Source organism: Trachemys scripta, chromosome 8, assembly GCF_013100865.1.
Source record: "Trachemys scripta elegans isolate TJP31775 chromosome 8, CAS_Tse_1.0, whole genome shotgun sequence".
In the NCBI taxonomy this organism is placed as follows: domain Eukaryota; kingdom Metazoa; phylum Chordata; order Testudines; family Emydidae; genus Trachemys; species Trachemys scripta.
The window spans coordinates 42970600-42991716 of record NC_048305.1 but is presented as its reverse complement, the minus strand read 5'-3'; the positions used below and the strand labels follow the sequence as shown (position 1 = coordinate 42991716).

Sequence of the window (21117 nt, the reverse complement as noted above, 5' to 3'; positions counted from 1 at the left end):
TGCCAATCTACCCTGGAGGAAAATTCCTTCCTGACCCCAAATATGGCCATCAGCTGAACCCCGAGCATGCGGGCAAGATTCTCTAGCCTGACCCAGTCTGAAGGAAGTTAGATTCCTAATACAGGTAAATCCTGTTTGTCATGGATAATCCAAAGAGTTTATAACTGGAAAAGAGTGATTGATCTTGCTTAAGTTTTGTGCACATTGCATCACCCACTTTTCTTTGAGCAGTTCTGTAATGCACAGCTTTTATTTACTTCAATTTTATTGAACCTACCAGTTAATTTAGGGCCACATTGTGGCTGGCTCTTATAATTATAATTAATGGAGATATCCTATCTCCTAGAGCTGGAAGAGACCTTGAAAGGTCATTGAGTCCAGCACCCTGCTTTCACTAGCAGGACCAAGTACTGATTTTGCCCCAGATCCCTAAGTGGCCCCCTCAAGGATTGAACTCACAACCCTGGGTTTAGTAGGCCAATGCTCAAACCACTGAGCTATCCCTCCCTCTTATGTAGTGTAATGAGGTTCTCTCGTTCGCCCTCGCACTTTGGGACCCCTGCATCCACAAATCAGCCAGAGACCTCTCCTGGGTGCAATCACCAGGGCCTTTTATTTACAGTGCCAGGTCCCACTGCCTTCTATTTACAGACTGCTCCAAACTAGCAACCTGGGGGACAGCTCACTTCTCCAGCAAGCAGGGACACACAGCCCTTGGCTCCTCCCTTTCCTTTCTCCCCCATTCACTTTCTTCCTGCCAGCCATACTAGCCCTTGGCTAATAAGGCCCACAGGTGCTTCCCTTCTATCAATTAGGCGTGGCATACTCAGCCAGCCCCAATTAATGCTGCTTAATTGGAGCTGGGCTAACGGGGCTGGCTCAGGACCTCCTGGCCAGCACCCTATTACACACCTCCCCGTTATGCACCACCAGGTCCGTCCAACCTCGGCCCTTCCGAGGGGGGAAGTTCCCCGCGCTTGGCCAGGTGATCCCCAGCATCCTCTCCTGGGTTTTTTTTCCTCCCACACCTGCAAAATGTACATTGCTTGGGGAATGGCTGCCCCCATAGTTCCGCCTCTGCCCACACGTCATCACACCAGTCGCACCCCTGCAGGCCTTCCATCCTCTGTATCGCCTTTACTTTTGGTGGGGGGGTCAGGATCCATCCCACCATCCTGCGGGACCCTCTGTGCCTCAGTTTTCCCCCACCACCCAGTGGGTTCTGGGTCCCCTCCCCGGGAAGCGGTGTTGTGGGGTGCTCCAATTGCCCCCTCTCCCCTTCCAAGGAACAGGAAGTGTCCTCTTTTCTGCTCAAGAGAGGGTCTCGGCCATCACTCCTTGGAAGATGCCTTTCTTCTATCTTGGAATAATGGTCTGTTCTATGTGTTTCCTCCAACAGTGCTGACACTAAGGGTGATGAACAAGGTCAGACACAACAGAGCCAGAGTTATCCATATATAGTACCAACCTGACTCCAACAAGCTTGGTATCCTTACTTGCTTCACCTGTGTGTCCAACTGTCATTCAAGCTCTTGACCATTTCTCATCTCCTGTCACAGGCTGCATGTCATGTGCTTCATCCCAACCTAATAGTTCTCTGACTCAAGGTGTGGCTCCTCGATGGTTCATGGGGTTAGAATCCTCCTGCTCTAGAGAAGTACAACAGATGTTACTGAATAGTAAAAAGAGATCAACCCACACTACTTACCTGCAGAAATGGAAGAGTTGTCACTGCCACCTGCCTATTTGGAGCTATTTTCAGTCATCCTGGATTATCTGTTGGATCTTAAGAAATCAGGGTTATCAGTTAGTTCGATTAAAGTTCATTTGGCTGCAATATCAGCCTTTCATTCTCTGCTAGAAGGATTCTCCATATTTGCTCTTCAGGTATTGTCTAATTTATTAAGGGTTTGGGGACTCTCTATCTGGAGATTAGAAACCTTACCCTGAATCGGGACCTCAACCTGGTATTCAATTATCTTATGTGATCTCCATTCAAACCAATGGCAATTTGTACTCTGTTGCATTTATGTAGGAAAACGGTCTTTTTAGTAGCCACCATGTCGGTCTGTATGGTTGATGAGACTGGAACCTGGATGGTTGATCCCTCCTTTTCAGTGTTCTTCAAGGATAAGGTTTCTTTATGTCCACACCTGAAATGCTTACCTGAGGTTCTGTTAGAATTCCACCTTAATCCATTCATCTGCTACTGTTTTTGCCGACGCCACATAGTTCTCTACAGGAATTATGTTTACGTACCCTGATATTAAATATTAAAAGGGCATTAGCCTTCTTTTCATATAGGGACAAGCAATTTAGGAAGTCTCCTAGGCTCTTCATTTCCTTCGTGGATAGATCCATGGGGTCCTCAATCTCTACTCAGAGACTGAGATGAATTTCTGGGTGCATTATCATTTTCTATAGTGCTGCGGACATCCATCCCCCACACAGTGATAGCACATTCGACCAGATTGCAGGCAACATCTACGGCATCACTGAAGAATGTACCCTGAAATAAGATGCGCTGCTACGTGGACTTCAGTACATTTGTTTTTGAAACATTATGCCCTGATCCATGCTGTCAGATCTGATGCTGGACTTGGTTCTGGTATTGTCTTCAGTTCTGGACTCTGTTGTGAAGCTCCCTCCTCCATCTGGGGATGCTGCTCAGAAGTCACCTGAAGTATATCACCCATAGGGTCGACACTCAAAGAAGAAGAGGTTACTCACTTTGTGCAGTAAGTGTGGTTCTTTGAGATGTATGACCCTATGGGTGCGCCCTCCTTTCCCTCTTCTTCAGACTGTTCCTTAGGGGACATTTGGGTGGAGAAGGAACTGAGGGTGGTTCACCTGTGTACCCCTGTATAGCCTCAGTATCCAACATCAGGAGTCATAGGACACCTGTGGGCTGGACACTAACAGAATATCTCCGATCAAGGGCTCAAGAAGTACATGTGCCTGAAGTGGAGCACACATAGGGAAATGCATCTTGAAGAACCAGTTACTGCACAAAGTGAGAAACCTGTTCTTCTTTTAATTCTTCAGGATTCTTCCTGAATCTGTCTGTGTTCGGAGAATAAATTGCACGAACACACCAATTAAATAGTTCATGAATTAGTGATATTTTTACATATTTGAGTAAATTCATAAGTGTTAATCATAGAAATATTAAAGCAATCATAACAAAGTGTTTGGTTCCATAGAAATCATGAGCAGTGCCTATGTTCAAAACGTATTTAAAAAAAAAAACCCTTAAAGGAAAGGTTACATATATACTTCATAAACATTAATGAGTAAGAGCAGAAGGTTAAATAAAAACATGAATTTGGATAAAGTTTTACAAACACTTCCTAACTTAAGTCTAAGCATATTCTGGATTTCAAATAATTTTGATTCAGCTCTTGGAGTTTGTGTTAGTAAGATTACTGGTTAAACACTTATTCCAGAATTTGTGCAGTGCTGAAAATCTGCAAATAAGAGAGAGCGTTTGTTGTGGCTTTGAGTTAAGTCTCGTTAGGGGACGTGGGGAGGAAAGAAGGCCTAATTTTTATTACCTTGTTTTTATTGCTTAAACAGATAGCTTGGAGCTTTAATCAACCATTTTACTCCCTTGTTTAAATTAAAACCAGTTCTCTCTTAACAAGCAAATTGTGGATGATATTATTCCACCCTTGAGAAAAGAATCACATCTCTCAGATGCCTTTGCTGACAGCACACGTTTGTCCTCGGATGATGCTTTTATTTTGCCTTTCAAATAAATGTTGGAAATGGTCAGTGGTCAAATCTCGGGTACAATGTAGTGAGATTTCCCCCCATCAATGAGCATTTAGGAAAATGCAGGCCACCATGTAGGGCTGCAGAGTCCAGTGCAGCAGAACCAGTGCAAACTCTGTTGTGCATGTGCACCAGGCAGGGCATAGGGAATGGAACTGGGTTAGACCGAGGGAGAGGAAATCTGCCGCTTTACAAGCCATCTCTTATCTTCCCACCTTGAATGGGCCATGGGCTGGAATAGCTTCTGCAGAGTAGCTCTGCACCTTGCACAGCTCCCCAGCTCCAGGCATGGCTAGTTGAGCAGGAGCTAGGCCCCTGAATGAGTAAAATTTGGTCAGCATTTTAGAAAGCAAAATACAAACTCTTATGGGTGACCAACAAAGTAATTATCAGCGGTGCCTGCAAAAGAGCCAGGAGAGAGAAGGTTTATGACCAGAGTTTCTTGCTTTTATTAGCTTGGCATCACCTTTTTTGGGAGAAAATACGTTGAGAGTTTTCCAAAGGGAACTTTCCTGCTTGTTTTATACTTCTCTGCTTCGTGAAATAAAACAATCAGCCATAAAATAATATGAGCTAATATAACCTAGAATCAAATGTATAAGCCTATATGATTTTGTGCATATCTTACAGCTCATTAATGTGAAGTTGTGACTTTACCGTATCACACTTCTCCCACAAAATGATTGCAGCAGAATAATTTTTGAGGCCTTCCTCCTCACATAGCTATCTGAGCTATCTGTGGTATTTCCAGGGAGACCATTTTTACAGCAAATACTATTTACACTGAGTTGTTTAGTGGACTCTACTCTCCCCCTTTCCTGGATTTGTCAGGTTTATTTCTGCCTCCATCTTCTTTCATGCTTGTTGCTGTAATTTCTTCAGTTATGGCTAGGATTACCATCCATCCGTATTTCCCTGGACATGTCCGGCTTTTGCATCTCTAAATAGCCGTCTGGGAGGAATTGGTAACAAGGTTAAAAGATCCGGGATTTTTCCCCTCCCCTCCCTCCCTCCCTCCCTCCCTTCCATGCAGAGTGCGGCTGCTGGTTGGGTGGCTGGGCCTGATTGAGCCGCTCCCATTGGCCTCCAGCAGACAGAGCCCTCCCCTGTTGCCTGCAGCGTGTTTTGCCTACACGTGGACATGGACATGGTAAGGGGAGTCCCGGGGGGCAGTCAGGGAGCAGGGGGAGGGTTGGATGGGTCCCCGGCCTCCACCTGTCACCCCCCCTCCGCGCATCCCCCTCCCCATAGGTCCCCCCCCGCCTGCCTCTCCCTTGCCTGCTTGTACTGCCAGAGCCAGCAGCAACTGCTGTCTGCTGCCCCCGGGTCCTAGTGCCCCCCATCCACTAATGGCAAGACAGGCTGCCCTTACCCTGCCCTTCCACCCAAACCCCTCATCCCCAGCCCTCATCCCCCCGCACCCTAATCCTCTGCCCCAGCCCTGAGCCTCCTCCCGCATCATGAACCCCTCATCTCCAGCCCCAGCCAGAGCCCTCATCCTCCCACACCCTAATCCTCTGCCCCAGCCCCGAGCCCCCTCCTGTATCATGAACCCCTCAGCCCCAACCCTCATTCCCCCCACATCCTAATCCTCTGCCCCAGCCCCTAGCCCCCTCCTGCATCATGAACCCCTCATCTTCAGCCCCAACCCTCATCCCCCTGCACCCTAATCCTCTGCTCCATCCCTGAGCCCTCTCCTGCATCATGAACCCCTCATCCTCAGACCCAACCCTCATCCCCCACACCCTAATCCTCTGCCCCAGCCCTGAGCCCCCTCCTGCATCATGAACCCCTCATCCTCAGCCCCACAACCCTCACCCTTGCACCCCCTCCTATCCCCAAACTCCCTCCCCACACACCCCCTCCTGCCCTCAAACTCCCTCCCAAAGCCTGCACTGCCTCCCACCCCCAAACTCCATCCCAGAGTCTGCCCCCCTCACCCCCTCCTGCACACCCATCCCCAGCCCGGAGCCTGCACCCAGCACCCAAACTCTATCCCAGAGCCTGCACCTTGCACCCCTCCTGCACCCTAATCCCCAGCCCAGGACCTGCACCCCAGACCTCCTCCCCCCACTCAACCCCCCTCCCAGAGCCTTAGGCAGGTGGGGGGGGAGGGTTTTGGGCACCACCATCATTTCTACAACTCTGCCACCCATGTGAGTGGATAAGGGAGGGGCAGTTAGGGTGGGGGGTTCTCAGCAGGGGGCAGTCAGGAGACAAGAAGCGGGGGGGAGTGGATGGAGCAGGGCTAGGGCAGGGCTCCCCCCCCCCGTCCTCTTTTTTGATTGTGGAAATATGGTAACGCTGGTTATGGCAGGAAGGCTTTCTTACAGTTGGTTGGCAAATGCTTAGCTCCCAACTCTGTTGTTGGTCTGTAGATTATGCCAGAGGCAGGGACTTCTCAACTGACTCCCTGTATTTCTGGCTTTGGCAAGCCTTGTCCTGAATTTGCTTTGGTCCTTTGTCTCAGAGGAATGGAGGTGTTATGGTGGGTTGTTGAAGCAGTTTCCTATGTAGCCAGGTTACAGCTTATTGAGGGCCTGTAGCGGAGCAGGACTCACTCCTGCGGCCCCTTTTACTGGTTGTCTTGGGAATTAGCTGGTTTCCAGCCCAGAGCGCCCTCTGCAGGCCAGTGTCCCACTGCCAATTGCCCCCGTGTCCCTCCCTGGACTCCGGTGCCCTGTTAGCTGGGGTGCTGCCCCCTGGCCATACAACCCTCAGTCTCAGGGTGTCCCCTCCCTGGGGAACACCCACCCACTATCCCCACCTTGCCTCAGTCTGGGCTACTGCCAGTCATCATCTAGCCCCATGCCCTGGGGCAGACTGCAGTATCAGCCTACTCATCACTGGCAAGATTGGGTTTGGACCTGCTGCCTTGGCCTTCCCCTGGGCTGCCCTCTGCAACCCCCAGTACCTCTTGGCCTTCTGCTAGGCCGCAGCCTGAGGCTTTCCAAGCTGGAGTTCCCCAACTCCTCTGCCTTTCCCCAGCCCTGCTCCACTCAGGTACCCTGTCTCTAGCTTCCTGCAGCCAGGCCCTTCTCTCTCTGAATGCAGAGAGAGATTGTTGAGCTCCTGGCTCCCAGCCTCTTATACAGGCCAGCTGTGGCCTGATGGGGGCGTGGCCCAGCTGCAGCCGCTTCCCCAATCAGCCCAGCTTTTAGAGCTGCAGCCCTCTCCAGAGCCGTTTTCAAGCCATTTCAGGCAGGAGCGGGTGTCCACCCCGCTACAGGGCCTTAAAGATTAAGAGCAAGGCCCTGACTAGGGACTGGAAAATGAAAAGTGTGGCAGGATGAACGGTCTGCAGTCTGGAAGAGCTATTCAGAGCTTCTTAGATGAGCAGGAGTGGAATGTCTGCCAAAGTTTTTGTATGCACGCTGTTCATGGTGACTCATCTTGTTACTCACCCCAGCTCAGCACTACTTTATGTATTTGCATATAAAAGGAGGGATCGGGCAGGATGGTTTAAACACACATGGGGAAGATTGGTTTAGAAGTGCATGCTGTCTATAAGGTGTAAGAACTTTCCTTTATTCTCTTCTAAAATTATTTTTGAGTAAATAATTAAAAATAATGTTAATAAGAAATAGAAATAACATTCCAGAAGCTTTTCTTTAAAGAAAAATAAATTCCTAGACACAAACTGAAGGCAGAATTCATGTTGAAAATACTTATCAGTTAATTTAAACCAATATGATTTGAACATTGCAGTTATTAAACACAAATGTTTGCAAATTAGTAAGTTAGCCTAAACGCTAACACCTTCCCCTCCCACATTCATCTAACTTTTTATAATGCACCCATCCCCAGTCCTTGAGCACCTCTTACTGTAGTATCTCAGTGCTATTCAATGTGGCAGAATTTGATTTTTATTTCTTTGTAATTTTTTACTGATAATATTGATGTTTATTTTTAAATATTTTTTTCCTATTTTTATCATTTTAAATTTTTAGTTATCGGACGCTCTGGGGAGGATCAGACAATTATTTAATGACAGTAGACGTGATTCAAAAAGTAAAGTTTTATAACATGAAAACACAAATTGTCAACATCACATATCAAAATATACAAAGTAAACATCCTTAAATCAAACTCTAATGAGTTCTCAAGCAGCCTTTTTTCTTACCGTGCCTATGTGTACATTTTTATTATGGGATGGAAATATTTTCATTGTTTTTTGCGTATACAGTGAAATTGACATTTACCAACATGTAGCAATAATGGTCAAATCCTTCCAAGCCTAACTTTGGGCTACAGGTTCCTGCTGTCCCAGGAAAAAAAAAACAGAATACTGGCGTGTAACTGTGAACCTGTCAACTACATGTCATGAGAAGGCTCTGACCGTAGGATCCTGTACCTTATGGCATAGTATCCCAAAGGCAATGTCAGAAAGCCCATTGTTCAGGATGTTTAAATATGCTGTAGGAACAGTCCTACGACCTAGTAGATCTTTGCTGTTTCTGAATTCTGATTAAAGACTTGAGGCCATAGTCCACAACCTCTGATGTTGTTGCTGTCTGCATGTGGTCCATGGAAGTTCCTATCCTATCCACATGTGACTTTGTGCTGGGTGCCTCATTCTATCTAACCTCCTCAACTTCCCTAATGTTGACCAGGGAATAACTTTTTCCATGACCACCCTGGATACAATGGCTATGCACTCCCCAAATGTCATCAAAACTCAAAAGGTAGACCTGAAGGGTAGACGGTGGATTACATCATTGTTCACACAAAAGACAAATAGTACAATTGTAATGCATGCATTGAACAGGAAATCATACATTTTTTTCATGTCCTACGCAGTGGGGTAAGAGGAGGATCAGTGACAATGAGGGAATGATTATCATTAGAGGTGGGACATTTACTATTTTTAGGCTTGCTGCAGTTTGTTTTCTGAACAATAACATTTTGATATTCTGAAATAATTTGCTGCAAAAGTCCTGGGAATGGCTCAGCTGATAAGAGAGAATGCACTTTCATTTTTAAAGGAGTGAGTCCTCTCCCAGAGCTCTCCAGCTATTCTTGCACGTGACACTAACTACAGTTTTACATATTCTTCCCTTAAACCGGCAATGATCCACTTGCAGAATAGAACCACTCCCAGCCACCCACACGCATGTCCTTTCCTGTGATGGGAACTCAAAGACCTGCATTGCTGCTCAGATTTAAACTTCATTCTTAGCTAGTAGCATCAGCATTCAAGTGCACAATTGTGAGATGCAAAGGGTGCTCTGCTACACACTGCAGTACTCAGGTTACCTTGTGAAATGCTATTGAACACGCTGAGATGTTAACTTGTCTTTCTGCAGCTGGAAGGTTTACACTTATTATTGAAAATGGTTTAAATGATGTCATATGGTGGTGCCTAATCCCCAGCGCTTCTTCGGGATATCTCACATGTTGACCTAGTTCTGTGTAAGTAAAAGCAGGATGAATGTGAGCTTAGCTGAAAAGGAACCATTTTCTGCATGACTGTCAGTGTTGCATACTGAGCTGGTTAAATAAATGCTGATGAGGCAGCTCAGCTCCTCTCAGAAATCTCTCAGCACCCTCCAGGATCAGACACTATGTTCTGGGCACCACATTACCAGTAAGATGCAGACAAATGAGGGAGTTCAGAAAAGCACAGCAAAAACTAGTAAGGGGCTAGAAGAGCTGATTTCTGGGGAAAGATTAAAAGAGCTAAATGTATAGCTTGTCTAAGCAATTGCTAGGAGGACAGACTAAAAAGACTGTGACTGTTTATATTAGGAGAGGTGAAATGAGAAAATAATAAATGGTTTAGTAGAGGAAATCAGGTGCTCCTAGTTACCATCTCTAATGCAACAAGACCAAGGGAATGTTCAATGAATGGCAGCAAATTTTAAAAATGATAAAAGTATAACACAGTCCATGATGTGGCTGTAGACTCACTGCCACATGCTGACCTTGAGGAAAAGAACTTATCAGGATATTAAAAAAAGGGGGTATTTATATGGATAATGAGAACATCCAGGGTTATGTTAGATAGGATAAAAATATTTTTGGAAGGGCTATGTGGCCTTAATCCTGCAAACAAGCATGTGCTTCCCTTTATTAGCATGAGTAGTCTTGTTTGTGGTAGTAAAGTTAAGCACATGCACAAATGTTGACAGGATCAAAGCCTATAAATCCTCATGCTTCAAAGCATAAACTAGCCACCAACTGATGGGAGTAGGGAGAAACTTCCATTTTGGGAAAGGTATCCCATTAATTGTCTGCTACGGGGCTCCTCGCACATTCTGCTGAAGCATCTCCACCAGCCATTGTCAGAGAGAGATTGCTGGACTAGATGATCTGATTCAGTATGGCAATCCTTTTGTCCCTGTAATAAGCACCTATGAAAATTTGAAGGGTTCAAACACCAAAAGAGGAGAGGAATCGTTGTAGAGAGTGGTACAAGGGGTTATAGAGGAGTCATGGGATGAAGTTAAGAGAAAGTTTAGGCTGTCAGGAACATTTCCTGACTAAACAATAGTAACCTTTGGAATAATATCCCAGTGGAAGTGGTCAAATTTTAACATTAGTTTAATGATTATATTTATGTAAAAGATTTAATTAGCTGTGGATTTTTAAAAATCATTTAAAGCTAGACTAGAGGAAAGCAGTAAAATATAGATTCTAAGGCCAGAAGGGACCGTTGTGATCATCTAGTCTGACCTGCTGCATAGCACAGGCCAGAGAACTGATCAAAATAATTCTTGAGCAGGTCTTTTAGAAAAACATCCACTCTTGATGTAAAAATTGTCAGTGATGGAGAATCCACCATGATCCCCTGATAAGTTATTCCAAAGGTTAATTACCCTTATTTTCTGTCTAAATTTGTCTAGCTTCAGCTTCCAGCCATTGGATTGTGTCAGACCTTTCTCTGCTAGTTTGAAGGGTCCCCATTTTTAAATATTTGTTCCCCATGTAGATACTTTCAGACTGATCAATTCACCCCTTAGCCTTCTCTTTGTTAAGCTAAACAGATTTAGCTCCTTGAATCTTTCACTATAAGGCATGTTTTCTAATCCCGTAATCATTCTCTTGGCTCTTCTCTGAATCCTCTCCAGTTTATCAACATTCTTCTTGAATTTGTGGGTACCAGAACTGGACACAGTATTGCACCTATTCTACTGTTGAATAGTACAGGACCCAAGACAGACCCCCTGTGGAACCTGGTAGATGTGCCTGCCCAGTTTGACAGCAAACTGTTGATAACTCTTCTGAGTATCTTTTTTCAACTCTTCTGAGTACCTTTTACAACTGTACACCCACTTTGTAGTAATTTCATTTAGACCTCATTTCTCTAGTTTGCTTATGGGAGTGTCATGTGGGACTGTGACAAAAGCCTTACGTAAAATCAAGGTATATCACATCCACTATTTCTGCCCATTCATTATGCCAGTAACCCTGTCAAAGAAGGAAATTAGGTTGGTTTGCATGAATTGTTCCAGACAAATCCATGTTGGCTATTCCTATCACCCTATTATCATCTAGGTTCTTACAAATTGCTTGTTTAATCATTTGTTCCGGTATCTTGCCAGGTATCGAAGTTAGGCTGACTGGTCTATAATTCCCAGGTCCTCTTTGTTCCCCTTTTTATAGATAGATACTATGTTTGCCCTCCTCTGGCCCTTTGGGACCTCAGCTGTCTGCCATGAGTTCTCAAAGATAATCACTAACAGTTCCAAGGTGGCTTCAGCTTAAATACCCTAGGGTGAATTTCATCAAGTCCTACCAACTTGAAAACATCTAACTTACCTAAATATTTTATAACCTGTTCTTTCCCTATTTTCCTATACTAATCTCTTGTAAAATATCACTGTGAGCTGTTCAACGCATGCTTTGCTCCATTCCAGAGGTGGCTGAGTGTCACTGTTAGGTGATGTATTCACTGTATGATTCTTTAAAACACTCTGGACTCCTTTGGGGTGAAGTGGGCTCTAGAAATGTAGAAACTATGATTATCACTTTATTTTATTCAGAGAGGATGCACAGCAGCTGTCGTACTGCGCTGCATAGCACATTGTGGATTTCAGTTACAGCTGGTAGATCTAAATTGAAAGGCAGAGCTTTGGGATACAGAATTCTGGACTAGATGAGCCACTTATCTGATTCTGATGACTGAAAATGCTGAGGATCCTTATCTCTTCAAACATGTTTGTTTAATATAAAGTGGTCTGCTGAGATTGTTTTCACTCCAGAATAACAGGATTTGCTGACTAATGAGAGACACTGAGAGCCTAAGGAGCAGCAATTAACTAAGTATACAGGAGGAGGCTGATGAAATTTCCCTGAGCACATAAGGTGCAAAAAGGGAGAGAAACAAACAGGTAACTCACCTTCATGTCTGTTAACCAGTAAAATCTCTAGACAGCAACTAGTGCATTCTACAATTCCATGGCTATAGACTTTGCCACCCAGACTACTCATTATCAAAGACTTCAGCGCCCCCTCATTGCAAAAAAACCCAAAACTTCCTTCCTAATCCCTACCAGTCATAAATGACATGAGTAGTGCTGTGCTGGTTGCATTATCTGTTTTCATATTTAATTCTTTGAAAACCTCCCTTTTTGAATCCACTTAACACTGTCTGAGAAAGTAGGGGCCTGCTGCAGAATTTAGGCGCACTTTACTAATAAATATATAGGGCATTTCCCATGGTAGAATGGATAGAACTCTTGTTACAGCTTTGCTGTCCTGGGTGATTTGCAGATGGAATATAGTGTTGTCTGTGTCATTACAGCAGGCTCTTTATCATGGCAGTAAAATTAAACATTCCTCTAATCATTTGAAATTCATTGCTCTCTCTACTGGAATGAACAAGATATTCCAAGAAGTCATGTAAGGCTATCGTGTCACCCATAACAGTTAATAAAAACTCTTTCCTTTTAGTTAGTAAAGAGCATGAAAAAACAAGTGTTCCATTTAGAAAATGTCCAAGCCAGCAAATGTCCTGCATGATTCTGTCATTCTAGAATAACATGATTTGCACTCCAGTTTCTGGGGACTTCACTTTATATAACTAATAGGAGCTTTTCTCCTCCAGAATTCCATATTATTAAGTTCCCTATGTACAGACTTCACATATTGTTTAATCACATACAGTGGGAGGTGACCAAATAGCACATGAATGCTTTATTTTTTCAGATCTGTTCTTAAATCTGCGTGAGAAAATTGGTCCTCAGACATTCTTTTAGCCAAGATATTTTCTGGGATTCATCAGTGTTTGTAAGTAATGGAAATTTCCAGAGGCAGGTATAAATCACTATGGAGATAACAAGGTTAATTCAGTCAGGGAGGGTGAGGTGCTCTGCTAGCAGTTGAGGTGTGAACACCAAGGGAGGAGAAACTGCTTCTGTAGTTGGATAGCCATTCACAGTCTTTGTTTAATCCTGATCTGATGGTGTCAAATTTGCAAATGAACTGGAGCTCAGCAGTTTCTCTTTGGAGTCTGGTCCTGAAGTTTTTTTTGCTGTAAGATGGCTACCTTTACATCTGCTATTGTGTAGCCAGGGAGGTTGAAGTGTTCTTCTACAGGTTTTTGTATATTGCCATTCCTGATATCTGACTTGGGTCCATTTATCCTCTTGTGTAGTGACTGTCCAGCTTGGCCAATGTACATAGCAGAGGGGCATTGCTGGCACATGATGGCATAGATAACATTGATGGACATGCAGGTGAATGAGCCGGTGATGTTGTAGCTGATCTGGTTAGGTCCTGTGATGGTGTTGCTGGTGTAGATATGTGGGCAGAGTTGGCATCGAGGTTTGTTGCATGGGTTGGTTCCTGAGTTAGAGTTGTTATGGTGCGGTGTGTGGTTGCTGGTGAGAATATGCTTAAGGTTGGCGGGTTGTCTGTGGGCGAGGACTGGCCTGCCTCTCAAGGTCTGTGAAAGTGAGGGATCATTGTCCAGGATGGGTTGTAGATCAGTCCTCAGCTTAAACCTCTCCAATGCATCATCAGTGATCTACAACCCATCCTGGACAATGATCCCTCACTTTCACAGACCCTCTGTTGCTGATTCCCACACACTTCACTCCAACTCACTGGTTTAGATAAAGCAAAACCAAGTTTATTAACCACAAAAGATAGATTTTAAGTGATTATAAGTGATAGCAAACTGATCAATGCAGATTACCTAGCAAATAAACAAAAAACGCAAACTAAGCTTAATATACTAAATAGATTGGATATGAATAGCAGATTCTCATCCTAAGAGATGATACAAACAGGCTGCAGTTTCTTAAGGGGCCAGCTGCACTTGCTTTAAAGCTTGGAATCCCCAGGTGTTTCATTCACAGGCTAAAAATCCCTTTAGCCTGGGTCCAGCACTTCCCCCAGTTCAGTCTTTGTTCCTCAGGTATTTCCAGGAGTCTTCTTCCGTGGGGAGGGAAGACCAGATGATGTCATTCCCTGTCTTATATAGCTTTTGCATATGGCGGGAACCCTTTGTTTCAAAGCCTGGTTCCCAGACCAGTCTCTGGAAAAATACTGACAACCCAAGATGGAGTCCAGAGACATATGGTCTCATCACATGTCCTTGTAGAGTCATAGCAGCCGTTACTTCGAGGCTGTCTGTAGTGTTTTCAGGAAGGCTCCCCAGGTGGGAGATAAGCTTTCCCTAATGGCCCATTGCCCTGAATAGGCCCTATCCTAACCATCATCTAGACTGAAAGCATCTTGCTTAGTGGGTATCACCCAGGTGTAATTTTCAAGGCTCCATTGCTTGGAATATTTAAAAGTAGGGTTGTCAAAAAAGTTAATCGCAATTAATCGCAGTTTTAATTGCACTGCTAAACAATAGAAAACCAATTGAAATTTATTAAATATTTTTGCATGTTTTTCTACATTTTCAAATATATTGATTTCAGTTACAACACAATACAAAGTGTACACTGCTCACTTTATATTATTTTTATTACAAATATTTGCACTGTAAAAATAAAAGAAATAGTATTTTTCAGTTCACCTCATACAGGTACTGTAGTGCAATCTCTTTGTCATGAAAGTGCAACTTACAAATGTAGATTTATTTTTGTTACATAAATGCACTCAAAAACAAAACAATGTAAAACTTTAGAGCCTACAAGTCCACTCAGTCCTACTTCTTGTTCAGCCAATCACTCAAACAAGTTTGTTTACGTTTACAGGAGATAATACTGCCCCCCTTCTTATTTACAGTGTCACCAGAAAGTGAAAACAGGCATTTGCATGGCACTTTTGTAGCAGGCATTGCAAGAAATTTACATGCCAGATAAATGCTAAGCATTCGTATGCCCCTTTGTGCTTTGGCCACCATGCCAAAGGAGATGCTTCCATGCTGATGATGTTCGTTAAAAAAATAATGTGTTAATTAAACTTGTGATTCAACTCCTTGGGGAAGAATTGTATGTCTCCTGCTCTGTGTTTTACCCGCATTCTGCCATATATTTCATGTTACAGACACTCCCCGATTTACACAAGCGTTCCACTCTGGAACGCCTTGCGTAACTCAAATTTTGCGTAAGTCAGAAATGTATACCCGACCATTATGCGCAAACAAACCCCAACACTCATATTTCTAGCTGATGGAACTTTTTCTTTAAGTGCGGATTTGCCTAAGTCGGGTTTGCATAACCCAGGGGGCGTCTGTATAGCAGTTTCCGATGATGAATCAGCATGTGTTCATTTTAAGAACACTTTCACTGCAGATTTGACAAAATGCAAAGAAGGTACCAATGTGAGATTTTTCTAAAGATAGCTACAGCTTTCAACCCAAGGTTTAAGAATCTGAAGTGCCTTCCAAAATCTGAGAGGGAGGAGGTGTGGAACATGCTTTCAGGAGTTTTAAAAGAGCAACACTCCCATGTGGAAACTACAGAACCTGAACCACCAAAAAAGAAAATCAACCTTCTGCTGGTGGCATCTACTCAGATGATGAAAATGAATATGCACTGATCCGCACTGCTTTGCATCATAATCGAGCAGAACCCATTAGCAGCATGGACACATGTCCTCTGGAATGTTGGTTGAAGCATGAAGGGACGTACGAATCTTTAGTGCATCTGGCACTTAAATATTTTGCAACACCGGCTACAACAATGCCATGCGAACACCAGTTCTCACTTTCAGGTGGCATTATAAAGGAGAAATGGGCAGCATTATTTCCTGCTAATGTAAACAAACTTGTTTGTCTGAGCGATTGGCTGAACAAGAAGTAGGACTTACTGAACTTGTAGGCTCTAAAGTTTTACATTGTTTTATTTTTGAATGCAGTTATTTTTTATACATAATTCTACATTTGTAAGTTCAACTTTCAAGATAAAGAAATTGCACTACAGTACTTGTATTAAGTGAACTGAAAAATACTATTTCTTTTGTTTTTTACAGCGCAAGTATTTGTAATAAAAATAAAGTGAGCACTGTACACTTTGTATTCTGTGTTGTAATTGAAATCAATATATTTGAAAATGTAGAAAACATCCCAAAATATTTAAATAAATGGTATTATATTATTGTTTAGCAGCGCGATTAATCATGATTAATTTTTTTGAATCACACGATTAATCGAGATTAATATTTTTAATCATTTGACAGACCTATTTAAAAGTAAATTAGATAAAATGCTAGAAAATGTGCTTCAGGGAGTAATCCTGTAGTGGCCACAGAACACAGTTAGCTGTTTCATCTTAAATATTTATACTTCTGTTCCCAAACTATGTTAGATGATAGTTAAGGTTGTTCAGTCTAATCCAAAGGACATGTAGCATTATGCACATCACTTTTTTATGAGAAAGATGGGAATCACTAATTACGGTTAATTAATAGTGCTGACACCAACACACCCCAATGGATGGGGAGTTTTAGCTTAACTCTTTCTCTGTAGTGATATCTTGATGGAAAACCTGCCAGAAACTCTTACAAGCTTATTGCTATAATACACATGATATAAGTGGAGGGGATTTCCACAAAGAAACCTAGAGCAATTTGATAAATGGATTATCATGCATAAGAATTTAAGAACTGTAAGAACGGCCATACTGGGTCAGACCATGATCCATCTAGCCCTGTATCCTCTCTCTGACAGTGGCCAGTACCAGAGCTTCAGGGAAAGTGTACAGAACAGCGCAATTTTGGAGTACTCTACCCCTGTTTTCCCCTCCCAGCTTCTATGAGTCAGAGGTTTAGGGTTTCTCTGAGCACAGGGCTACATTCCTGACCATCTTGGCAATTAGCCATGGATGGACCTATTCTCCATCAACTCACCTAATTCTTTTTTGAACCCAGTTATAGTTTTGGCCTTCACAGCATCCCATGGCAATACGTTCCCCAGGCTAATTGTGCATTGTGTGAAAAAGTATTTCCTCTTGTTTGTATTAAACCTGCTGCATGCACTTTGAGTGTATCACTACCGCCCCTTACCCACTACCGCACTGGTACTTTTTTCTTAACTTGAAAATTGACTTGTTTTCAAATATTTTGCCTATGCTTGCAGCTACTTTTGTGGGGACACTGCATTTAGGAAGAGATCTGCTTTTAATTTTTGCTTGTGGCCTCTTCCAAATTTTATTACACCCTTACGGCCTATTGAGCTGAGGTATGGGCACCCTTTGGGAAAAATAGGACACTGTCACCTGCAGCAAGACAATTAGGAAATTGGTTAGGAATCTGTAACGAGAACTAATGAATCTGTAGGTAGCTGTTCGCATCCACACTGTTTAGCGGCACCAGGTACTCTGAGTTTGTATACCATACAGATGTATTTGCAAATTGAAGTAACATTGTTAAACAGAAGGTAATTAAATAATCTACTGAAAGAATTTGCTGATGTCTAGCCTAATGAAAATAAATGTCACTCTTCCAGAAACCCATCCCTGGTAGGTGTGGTTGGTCTATTAGGCCAGTGCACCTTAATTCGGAATCAGATATAGGTAATCCCAACTCCTGAAGGTGGGCTCTGTGGAATAACAAACCACAGTGAGCACAGAGTGTGTGTAACTGTATCCGAGACTTAGATTGAAACTCAACTGCTAGGCATTTGTTGTGGAGAAAAAAATCCTAGCTTTGAGGTGGGAGTGCTATAAAAAGGCTTTTTGCTTAAAGGGCAAAGATTTGATATTTGCATCAAATGAGTGCTGTGCTTTTCTTTGCCTGAAGAGTCTTCTCTTGTGAAGGCACAGAGTTCAACAGCAGAACCAAATGCATTATACTGAATGACTCACTGATGCAAGCATAGGAAGAGAATCAAGCACTTGGGTCGATCTCGCTCCAACTTTGAACAATTCTATTATTTCCCATTTTTTTGCAAGTTCTGCATAGCATGTCTAGGCCTTTTAATTTTATTCTTCTAGACATGAGCACTAATGTCTTCTCTTGAACCTTGGGGAGCAGTGGGCTATTGCCTGCTCTCCTTTCCCATCACAAAACACATACTCTAGAAATCAAGCCAAATGAAACATGGCAAAGATAAATTATGGTCATAAGAGGTGTAAGGTCCATTTGCGGTGGGTGCCAGGAGTCACCAGGTGACACTGTTGCATAGTCTTGCATGTTATTTTTCCTAGTGTGTGAGCAATTTCTGAAGACATGCTGTGATGTTAGTTTTGTGATGCATAGTCTATTTAGGGGATCTGTTGTAAACAGCAGGGGCATTTGCTCTCTGCCTGCATCTCCCTAAACGTCCTTATTTACCCCTTGGTGCCAGGAGGCCTGAAGCTGCAGTTGAAGGGCCCCTTGCTGCAAGCACATGCTTGAGTAACTTGATTAGTATACTTAATACTATTTACTTCAGTGGATCTGCTCATGTGAGTTAAGTTACTCATTTTTGTATCCATTTGAGGTTTGGGCCCATAGTCATTAATGTATCTTGTATTAGTCTGGCCACTGGCAAATCTGGAGTTATCACATCATTGTATCACCAGCCAGTTACAGCACAGTTAGTATCACACACAGCCCTGTCTCATACAATATTCTCAGTTGGCCTATATTAAAGCCTTATAGAGAATCCATCTTTGGCTCAGCTCTCTCACCACAGACATGGTTCCTCACTGTCCTGTCCCTTGTGCAATCACACCTGTGCAAAAGAGGTGTTACTCACTACACTGTCACAATAGTAGTGTTTTACACATCCTTTGTACAGGCGTGAATGGAGAAACAGGCCATGCGCATTTTTTCACACATCTCATCTGACTCCAGGCTCAAACTGCCCACACTTTGTAACTGCCCTAAGGAGTGGAGTGGAGAGGAAATTGCCATATGTCAGTCATCAGAGGAGCAAGGGCTTTGAAGATCTGTCAGTCTTTTATTCTTAAAAGCACAGAGGTTTACACGCTGAGTTCAGTCACTGCTTCTACTTGCTACATTTGATCGTGAAATAGAGAATTTCCAGTACAGCACACTCCAGCCTTGACATTTTGCATTGGTGTCTGGAGTGAGGAATTCTGCACATAAGCCTGATCATGTTTTTCTCTCTACAGGTCAAATCAAGAGAGAGAACACTTCCAGATGAAAGGGAGTTTTGTGCTGCTGTCAGTACAATAACAGAAGCTGTCAAGCTAAAACTATCAGATCTTAAATACCATTGTTCCCATAAAAAAAATGGAATGCATGGTCTGTACAGGCTGGTATTTAAAGACAAGTGTTCTGCTAGCAAAACAGGTTTCCTCAGTTCGGTATCGAAGGAGCCCATTACAAATGTTAACGCCACAGAGGTGATCAGTGAACTGCAAATGGAAGAGGGCACTCTGAAGAGGGAGCTGAAGCAACTGCAGGAAGAGTGCAGACACAAGCTAGATGAGATTGCAGAAGGGCTAGCTGGAGTGATTTGTATCCCACCTATGAAGAGATAAGTTCTCATCAAGAAAGGACAAGGGAATAGAGCTGTTTGATCAGAAGACATATTATAAACCGTGCTCTGAGAGTGGGTGAAATGAAGATCTGAATGTGGTGCTAATTCTCAGCCTTGAAAACACAATTTGTCACTTCTTTATAATATGCATTGGGGCCAGAACATTGCATCCTTAATGGTTCTGTCTGCTGCCCCTTATTACTTCCCTTACCAATTAAATTCTGCAGCAGGTGTTGGGGGGTGGGGTGTTTTTTAAATCTCTCCTTTATCTAGATTTCTGATGCTTCTGCCAGGCACAGGCCCACTTTCAGAACTCTCTGTTTCTAGACACACAGTATTTGCCAGGTCTGCAGACTGAAATACTAATTACATTCAGCATTTATCAGCAAGTGAGAGTATTTATGACTAATTAAAAAACAGGAACTGAGCAGAGATGAGTGCGGCCTTCGATGCTGAAAGGTATTGCAAAGCACCAAGAATGAGATGTGCAGGAAAGGCTGCTGTTTAGTTCAGCTAATTCCATATTGTGTGGCAAGGCACAAAATACATACAGTTATCACAAAACAGATACAAAATGCTTAGTAGCAAATAAAAGTGACATCTTCTATATTCACAGGCATAATGCACTTCAAATGATCAGATTCTCTAGGGAAACACCCATTTTTATTAAACTATGTATTAAGTTATGAAGCACAGTAATATAATTTATATATTCACTAGAGAATGCTTCTGTAAAATAGAAATAAGGCCTTAAATTCCAGACTTTAAGAAACCCCATGGTCTACCTTTGGAGACTTCCCTCCAGAATGTAAAGCCTTTCATTTGACAATAGCTTTTCATCTCTTTCTGCTTGCTTTCAGTAAGAAACTGCTTTTATTCTTGTGATTTTCCTTCAGAAATAAAAACACAATTTGCTTTTGATTTGTGAATTGCAATGAGCAGCAGGATTACCTTGGTTTGGATTTCTGTCCATTACTCCCAGCTCTTCTGTTTGGGTGATTAACAGTTGCCTGTGACTCAAGAACCAAAAATAAAAGTGCATTTAAGGACATCATCTTGTTCATGTATTTGTATTAGCATCATCACTTTTGTGAGATGAAGTAAGGTTGGGGGAGAGGAGCAAGGGCTGACTCTTCATTCCGCTGCCCTTTTGGGAGTCATTTACTACCATGCAAAGTTGGTATAAAATGCTGCCAGATTTGAATTCTCTGCTGAGTCGCACTATCATTGGCATTTCTCAGGCATTGTGCACAGGTGTCAATGACGATGCCAGGTGTAAGACAGCGGAGAACAAGAGGTGGGTGCCCAGCCTTGGCCCAACTGAAAGCCATGTCATCAACCTACCAGGGACCGCAGGAGTGCACCTCATTTGCATAATGTGGGCCAGAGTGTAGCCACCAATGTCTTCAGTACGGAGGTCCCACCTCATTCCCCACAGACCAAAGCAGAGTGGGGTGCAGTGGCGTGTGAAGCCTTTGTGAGCCATGCTGGAGGCTGCCTGGGTTCCCATGTAC

The 21117-nt window shown here is 43.2% G+C and overlaps 1 protein-coding gene across 3 annotated transcripts in view; it reads left to right on the top strand.

The window, feature by feature from the left end:
• The window catches only part of TEDC1 (tubulin epsilon and delta complex 1), a 181694-nt gene extending 161037 nt beyond the window's left edge, over positions 1-20657 (top strand). For all 3 annotated transcript variants that reach the window (XM_034779121.1, XM_034779119.1, XM_034779118.1), the window contains one exon: positions 19233-20657. In XM_034779121.1, the coding sequence (XP_034635012.1) occupies positions 19233-19604 (372 nt within the window). In that variant the 3' untranslated portion in view covers positions 19605-20657. The remainder of the gene's footprint in view (positions 1-19232) is intronic.
• Positions 20658-21117: the final 460 nt, after the last annotated feature.